This window comes from Vombatus ursinus, unplaced genomic scaffold, assembly GCF_900497805.2.
Source record: "Vombatus ursinus unplaced genomic scaffold, bare-nosed wombat genome assembly UNPS02005031.1, whole genome shotgun sequence".
Classification (NCBI taxonomy): Eukaryota; Metazoa; Chordata; class Mammalia; order Diprotodontia; family Vombatidae; genus Vombatus; species Vombatus ursinus.
Genome location: NW_020944809.1, coordinates 1 through 9,123, shown reverse-complemented (window position 1 = coordinate 9,123; position 9,123 = coordinate 1). Strand labels below are relative to the sequence as shown.

The 9,123-nt window shown below is 42.6% G+C and overlaps 1 protein-coding gene across 1 annotated transcript; it reads right to left on the bottom strand.

Moving 5' to 3' along the window:
• Positions 1-7,992: 7,992 nt before the first annotated feature.
• Positions 7,993-8,973, bottom strand: LOC114028951 (olfactory receptor 5-like; the record flags this gene model as incomplete). Its single annotated transcript, XM_027843279.1, has 1 exon — positions 7,993-8,973. A coding segment is annotated over one exon (981 nt), but the record flags the coding sequence as incomplete, so codon positions are not given.
• Positions 8,974-9,123: the final 150 nt, after the last annotated feature.

Sequence of the window (9,123 nt, the reverse complement as noted above, 5' to 3'; positions counted from 1 at the left end):
GTAGAATTCAAATTAGAAAAAAAAATGAAAGATACCCAAAAAAGGCTATTTCATATTGGTGAAAGTACAAATCGGCAATTAATATGTGATCTCTCTCTTATGAGTCCCAGTCTCACATTACCAAGTGGCTACTGGATGTCCCATAGCTACCTTAAATTTAACATGTCCAAAATAAAACTCATTGTCTTTCTCTAAAAATGCATGTCTTTCCCTATGTTTTGTATTCCTGTTGAGAACACTATTCTAGTTCTACTTGCCTAGAACTGTACCATTAGGAATCATCTTTAATCTTCCCTCTACTTCCTTGGTCCAATCAATTCCTTATTTTTGTCAATGCTATCTTCTCAATATTTCTAATCCCTATTGTCTTCTCTCTGCCTCCACAGGCAACAAACTGCTTAATGTCCTCATAAACTCTTCCTCAGACGACCATGGAATTCTCATAATTTGTCTCCCTAAACTCAATCCGCCTCCCTTGACCAATCCATCCTCTACATTACTACAAAAATGTTATTTTAAAAGCACACACAGTATGGCAGCTAGGTGGAGCTATAGTGCACAGAGAGCCAGGCCTGGATTCAGGAAGACTCATTTCCCTGAGTTCAAATCTGGCCTCAGATACTTATTAGCTATGTGACTGTGGGCAAGTCACTTAAACCCTGTTTGTCTCAGTTTCTTCCTCTGTAACACGAGCTGGGGAAGGTAATGGCAAACCACTCCAGTATCTCTACCAAGAAAACCCTAAGTAGGGTCATGAAAAGTCAAACAAAACTAAAAAACAACTGAACTACAACAAAAACAGCAAGAATGGAAATGGAGGAGAAATGGGGGAAGGTGAGAGGGAATGAATGAATCTTATTCTCATAGGATTTGACTTAAGGAGGGAATAGCATACACACTCAATTGGGTGTGGAAATCTGTCTTACCCTACAGGAAAATGGGGGGGAGGGGACAAGAGAGTAGGGGGACGACAGAGAGGAGGGCAAATTGGGAAAGGGGGTAATCAGAAGCAAATACTTCTGAGGAGGGACAGGGTCAAAAGAAAGAATAGAATAAATGGGGGGCAGGATAGGATTAAGGGAAATAGAGTTAGTTTTTCACATCATGTCTACTATGGAAGTGTTTTGCATAACTGCACATATATAACCTATATTTAGTTGCTTGCCTTATCAATGAGGGTGGGTGGGGAGGGAGGAAGGGAGAAAATTTGGAACCCAAAGTTTTAAAAACTTATGTTTAAAAAAATGTTTTCACATAAAACTGGGAAATAAGAAATACAGGAAATGGGGTACAGAAATCTATCCTACCCCACAGGAAAATTGAAGGGGAAGGGTATAAGAGGAGGGGGGGAGAGATGGAAGGGAAGGCAGACTAGGGAAAGGGGTATTCAGAATGCATGGTGGGGGGAGGGGTGAGATGGGGTAAAAATCTGGAACTCAAAATCTTGTGGAAGTAAATGTTGAAAACAAAAAAATACATAAAAATTACCATAAAAAAGAATGGAAATGGAGAAGAAGGGATATCTCCTCTTTTCAAGTATAAATGTAGTATTGACAAAAATGTATCACATATCACAGGTCATAGAGAAGACCTTCACATGCATTCATTTACATAAATGTATACGTGTTTTAATATGGATATCTATCTCTATCAATATGGATATAGATATCAATCTATATGAAATTCAGAAGTTGCACCTATCATGTTTTCAGACAATAGTGTGACAACATAGGAACTAAATAATGATGACAAACAACATGGAAACTTGAAAAAAATTAAACATCCTTTGAATCTAGAATATCAGACTTTCAGAGTTGGAAAGATCTCCATTAGCCACTTATTCCAACCTCTTCCTGAGAAACACTCTCTATTCCAAGACATCCAGCCTTTGCTTGAAGTCCTTCCTTGAGAGAGAACCCTTTGTCCCCAAAGGCAGAGCAGGCTACTTTTAGATCAACATGATGGTTGGAAAGCATTTGCTTCACGTAGACATTGACTTTTCTGCATCTTCCACAAATTGCTTCTAAGTTCTTGTCTTTCAGGCCAAATACAGCAAATCTAACCCTTTTCCTTAAGAAATTAGAAAGTGATAGTGGGAAAATGAAGATAGAATGAAAAAAATCGTGAAGCATCTCAAAACCCAGAGAATGTGGCCAATCCTTTTCTTAAAAGTGAATTTTTATTATTGCAGATTTACGTGAATAAAAATGATAAAAAGATAATTAAATATTCATTAAGTGCCAACTGTATACTAGGCGCTGTTCTGAGAAATGGAAGGAAAAAGATAAAAATGAAACATTTCCTTCTTTCATGGAGCTTATGTTGGATTTCAAGGCCAGCTAGGTGGCCCAGTGGGTAGGGTTCTGGGCCCAGAGTCAGGAAGACCTGAGTTCAAATCCAGACTAAGATACTAGCCAGGTAATCTTTGACAAGACATTTAACCTCTGTTTGCCTCAGTTTCCTCACCTGTAAAATGGGTATAATAACAGAATCAGTCTCTCAGGGTGGTTGTGAGAATCAAATGAGATCATATTTGCAGTGTGCTTAGAGCACAGTGCCTGGCACATAGTAGGTGCTAAATAAATGCCCATTCCTTTCCCTTACTCCCCCTATATTATTTCCATTGATTAAGAGAGATAAATTGGTTTGTTCCTTTCCGAAATGCAGGGAAAGGGGAATTTCAGGGGCCCAGAAAGACCAGGGAGGGGCCCGGGGATTGTGTCTCTCTCCTAAATGTATGTGATTCTCAGTATGCTGAAAAAATTAAAGAATGAGCCTTGGAGAAAAAGCCAGATATTACTAGGACAGTGATGGTTTCTTGTTCCTAGAATTTTCCTTCACTGCAATGGACCTGGAGTCAGGAAGAACTGAGTTCAAATCCTGCCTCAGATATTTACTAGCTGTGTGACCCTGGGCAAGTCACTTAATTTCTGTCTTCCTCATCTATAAAAGTGAAGATGATAATAGCACCTGTCTCACAAGGCTATTGTGAGGATCAGATGAAATAACATTCATAAAGTAGATCATAAAGTAACAAAGCATTTATTACTGTTAAATAGAGTGAAAATAACGGTGCCTGGCACACAGTAAACACTATATAAATGCTTCTTGTTATTATTTCCCCGCCCTTCCCCCAACCCACCCGTTGTTCTCTTGCCTCAGGACTTAGTTGCTTCAGGTTAATCAAATCTCAGTCCTTCAAATCCTCCTGACCATGCTGGTCCCAATCCTATAGTCTTTTCCCCCTACAACATGATGCATGGAACTCAGTACCACCATCCACAAGTAGTCTGACAAGGGGAATGCCTAGCAGGATTCTTGTGTCCCTGGCCCTGGGAAGCTGCCTGAAATTGTGTGAGCCTTCTTTTAGGTACTGCATCACATTGTTCACTCCTGTTGGGTTGGAGTTCACGGAAAGCATCACACCTTTTAAAGATGAAACTCTCTCTCTAGCCATGCCTTCTCCACCCAGTACTTTTTTTTTAATTTTAATTTTTTTTTTAGGCAGTTGGGGTTAAGTGACTTGCCCAGGGTCCCACAGCTAGTAAGTGTCAAGTGTTTGGTCTGAGGCTGGATTTGAACTCAGGTCGTCTTGACTTCAGGGCCGGTGCTCTATTCACTGTGCCACCTAGCTGCCCTGACCCTGTACTTTTGAAGGTGAAATTTTGAACCTAAGTGAAGAACTTTACATTCGTTTCTGTTGAAACTGAGATAATATTAATTCATACATCCTAGCCCAGGTGTGGGCAACCTGCGGCCTTGAGGCCACATGTGGCCCTCGAGGTCCTCAGGTATGGCCCTTTGACTGAATCCCCTTCATAAAAGGATTTGTTCTGTAAAACTTGGACTCAGTCAGAAGGCCGCACTTGAAGACCTAGAAGGCCACAGGGGGCCGAGGCCACAGGTTCTCCACCCCTGGCCTATCCTCTTGAGACCTTTTAAAGTCCCGGAGCTGACATATAATCCATTACCTATCTCGTAGATGTTTGTGTCATTAGCATTTTTGTTAGCATGTTATCTATGACTTCATCCAAATGATAAATTCAAATATCTTTAACACTGGTCCAAGAACAGATCTCTAGAGTATTCTCCTAGGGACTTCTTTCCAAGTTAATGTTGACCTAGTAATGACTACTCTTCAGGTCTAGTCACTCACATGGTTTTAGAAATACCTCATTATTCAATCATCTGGTTTATGCATGAGAGATTATGTCAAAGACATTGCTGGAAAGAACACAGAAATCATTGAATCCTCAGCCCCCGGGGAGACGTATTAATTTCTGGACTTATCCTGGGCATTCCTCCAGTTATTTCCCTTATAGTACATTCCCTTAATTCATTTTGCTAACAATAGGCCACAGGCTAACATTTTACCACCTAGGAACTCATTTCAGAGCTACATCAAGAATACCCCACATTGTGTATCCAAGTCATCTTTCCATGTGATGCATTTAAAAAAAGAAAAGAAAAGAAAAAGCAACCCCAAACTTTGGGTTTTGGGGTCAGGAGCCCAGGATTTGAATCCTACCTCTGACACTGACTGTGTCTAAGCTCTGAATTACAGGGTCTTTACCTTTAATGGAACAGCAGTTCTTGCACGAGCTAACTCCCTGGTTTGTTCTAAAGAAAGTGTTATGTAAACCTTAAAGTTCTATAGAAATGTGAACTATTATCTTAATTTCATTTCTCATACAAAGGCTATAAAAAAAGAAACTTTAGCAAAGTTTATTAATTACAAAGGATGGGGCAGACCTTTACAAATGTGTACATCGTTTACATTATTTTGGTGTTGGAAGCAGCCTCCGAGCTCGTTTATTCCAGCCCATTTCTGAATAAAAATCCACTGTCTGACATCTTTCCCGAATGGTCATCCAGGGAAGGCTCCCCAAGGCAGCCCACTCCACTTGGAGCAGCTCAGAGGGCTAGGAAGTGTGTGTGTTTGCTTGCTTTTCTTTCATCCAGTCTAAATCAATCCCCCTGACACTTCCATCCCCTGCAACTTCTGCCCTGGAGGGCCAAGAAGAGCAAGAGTTACCTGTTTTCTACCAGTGAGTCTTTCAAATACTGGAAGGAAGCCTTTGGAGGCCACCCTCATTTGTGTCACCAAAGTCTCTTATTCTATCTCTTAAATATCCTCAATGTTTTTTTTTTTTTGGAGGGGAGAAGACAGTTGGGATTAAGTGACTTGCCCAGGGTCATACAGCTAGTAAGTGTCTGAGGTCACATTTGAACTGAGGTCCTCCTGACTCCAGGGCCAGTGCTCTATGCACTATGGCGCCACCTAGCTGCCCCTTCCTCAATTCTTTTAACCAATGCTCATACGACTCCATCTTAAGTTCCTTAACCTCTTATAATTTAGTAGAGGGAAAATAATAATAGTACTGATATCTTATGGGACTTTAAGTTTTGAAAAGGGTTTTACTTTGTGTATTTGCCTACTGATAGAATTACTGTCATTTTAGTTTTAGTTGTGTCTGACTCCTTGTGAACCCATTTGAGGTTTTCTTGGCAGAGATACTGGAGTGGTTTGCCATTTCCTTTTCCAGCTCGTTTTACAGATGAGGAAACTGAGGCAAACAGGGTGAAGTGACTTGCCCAGGGTCATACAGCTAGTAAGTGTCTGAGGCCATATTTGAACTCAGGAAGATCATGGTATTCTATCCTATCCACTGCATCAACTAGCTGCCAGAGAGACAGACAGAGAGAGAGAGAGACAGACAGACAGACAGACAGAGACAGAGACAGAGAGAGACAGAGACAGACAGAGACAGACAGAGACAGAAACAGAGAGACAGAAAAACAGAGACAAAGACAGAGAGAAACAGAGAGACAAAGACAGAGAGACAGAGACAGAAAGTGAGAGACAGCAAGAGAGAGAGAGAGAGAAAGAGGAGGAGAAAGAGGGAGGGGGAAGGGAGGGAGAGAGAGAGGGAGGGAGGGAGACAGAAAGAGAGACAGAGAAAGAGACAGAGAGAGAGAGAGACAGAGACAGATGAAATTTCATGTTTGCCTGTGAATAATAATGACTGTGTGTTTCTCTGCCTCTTGCCCCTGCAAAGCTCTAGTCTCTTGACACCAAGAAAGGTCATGTGGTCCTGCTTTCATCTTTTATCACTTTTTGGTTTTTTTTTTTGTACCTTCTTAATTCATCTATTAGGAAACGTTGTTTATTGTAGTTACCTGTGTTGGTATCTTGACATCTTTCCAGTCCCCTTACACACGATTTCCCTCCCTGAACTCTACAGCCCAGCCTCACTGGCCTATTTACTGTTCTTCACACATCTGCCATCCTTATGTCTTTGCATAGGCGTGCCCTATGCCTAGAATGTCTTTCCTCTTCACCTCTGCCTCAGCTCGTTACCACCTTCTCCATGAATCCATTGCTTACCCTCCTCCCCCAGCTGCTAGTGCACTTCCTTCCAGAACTACTTTGCTTTCACCTTGTGATTGTTCTGGTTACACATATATGTGAAATGTTGTCTCTTCCAATAGAATGTAAGCTCTTGGAGGGCAGTGATGGTTTTATTCTTGTCTTTGCATTCTGACCTCTTAGGAGAGTACTGAGCACATAGTAAGTGCTAATAAATGCTTGATGACTGATGATCAAATGAGATAATTTATGTTAAACATTGTGCAGACCTTTAAGTGCTATGTAAATATTATTATTATTATTATTATTATTATTATTTGGGACAGCTAGGTGATACAACAAGTAGAGTGCAGGGCCTGAAGTCAGGAAGACTTACCTTCTTGAGTTCAAATCTGACCTCAGATACTTACTAGCTGTATGACCCTAGGAAAGTCCCTTAACCTTGTTTGCCTCAGTTTCCTCCTCTGTAAAATGATCTGGAGAAGGAAATGGCAAACCACTCCATTTTCTCTACCAAGAAAACCCCAAATGGGGTCATGAAGAGTCAGATCCAACTGAAAATGACTCCACAACATCATCATCATCATCATCATCATCATCATCATCATCATTATTATTATTATTATTATTATTATCTCCTTACTGTATGATAAACTCCTTGAAGACAGAGGCCATATTTTGCCTTTTTCTCTTGGTTGGATTGCTGTCTTGTTATGTGTTGGACTAAATACCATCTGAAGTTTCTTCCATCTCTGAGTGATTCTATAAACTTTGAATTTTTCCCCAGGATCTAGAAGCATGTTCAGCACACAGTAGGTGCTCAATAAATGTTTGTATTTGTTCATGTTTTTTTTTCCCCAGGAAACACCAATGGCTTTATGACTGTTTCTACCTCCTGCACAGTGTCAGCATTACATCAGCACACACATCCAGGGACTCTAGATGGAGGACTCAACCTACATTACGTAATCTCTCTCAGCACAATTCCACCAAGTTTGTAAAAGTCCATTGCCTTCACAACAAATAGGTGATGGAAGAGAAAGGGATTGAGGGAATGGACAATGAAAGGAATTAAGACGTGAGGAGCTTAGCAGATAGTGAGAGAGGAGAAAAGAATGAGGTCAATGCAGAATTTCTGCAGATAGAACTGATGGGGATGATGACTGGTACATAGGACATGGAGTCACATGCCTCATTAAAACTGTAGATTGCAGGCAAAGAAGGTGGGCCACTGGGGCAGTGAGAGTGAACTGAGTGGCCCAACTACTCAAATTTCTGGATGACATTAAAAAAAAAAAGATCAGAGAAAGCCTTCCGCATGGCAGGTTGGTGTTGGAGGATTTATGGAAAGGCTTGAACAAGAATTACACAGAACCTGGAGGGATGGATGGATTGCTAGCTCCATGGGTACAGGAAACACCTATACAAATTAGATCACAGATCCTTATAGATATCAAAGAAGTGACAGGACTTAGTAACTGCTTGTAAGTGGGAAATGGAGGGATGGAGGCACTAAAGAAAAGGCTGAGATTCCAAGCCCAGGTACCTGGGAGAGCAGTGGTGTCTTTGATAGGGACAGACAAGACAGGAAGGGGGAGGGTGGCTATTTACAAATGCTGAAGCTACACATTGCTAGTTGAATCTCTAGCTGAGTTCTGACTGAACCCAACCTTACAGAGAGCCTTATGCAAAGCGCCTTGGACCTCCTTGTTCCGTAGGCAGTAGATAATTGGGTTACACATGGGTGTGAGCACTGTGTAGATGACAGAAAGCACTTTGTTGAGGTCCATGGCTTCAATTCTGCTGGGTCGAGCATAGATGAAGATGGTGGCTGAGTAGAAGATGCCAACCACAATGAGATGAGAGGCACAGGTAGAGAAGGCCTTGCGTCGGGCAGTGGCTGAGGGCATGCGCACCACTGCTGCCCCAATAGCCATGTATGAAGCCAAGGCAACCAGCAGAGAGCCCCACAGGATGACAATGGCTGAGATGAAGTCGACCAGCTCAGTCAGTGCTACATGGGTACAGGAGAGATTGAGCAGAGGGGAGACGTCACAAAAGAAGTGGTTGAGGACATTGGGGCCACAGTAGGAGAGCCCAGCAATGAAGACTGTCTTGATCACAGAGACACTAAGGCTGCCCAGCCATGAGGCCATGGCCAGCATGAGGCAGACCTGGGGCCTCATGAGCATTAGATAGTGAAGAGGAAGACAGATAGCCACGTAGCGGTCATAGGCCATGGAGGCCAGGAGTGTGCACTCAGCACAGATAAGTGCGATGAAGAAGAAGAGCTGAGTCATGCAGGAGGTGAAGGGGACATGGCAAGGCCCTGACCACAGCCCAAGCAGCAGGGTGGGCACCGTGACTGAGACATAACACATCTCCAGGCAGCTCAGGTTCCCCAGGAAGAAGTACATGGGCTTGTGGAGCTCCGTGTGGCTCCAGATGAGCAGAACGATGATGGTGTTCTCCAAGAGGGTCAGCAGGTAGAGGGTCAGGAACACAGCAAAGAGGACACCACGTAGGCCTGGCCTCATTGACAAGCCCAACAGGATGAACTCCTGGACCTGGGTCATGTTGGCCTCCTCCCAGTGTCTTCCACGCTAGGGACAAAGAGCACAGAGTTCCCATAATCGCTGGTGGCCCACTGTAGGAAAAGGATGGACAGGGTGCCTGAGTTCTCTGAAAAGGGCCATCTCTTCCCATTTCTACAACACTTTGAGTTTTACAATGGGCTTTCCTGACAACAACCT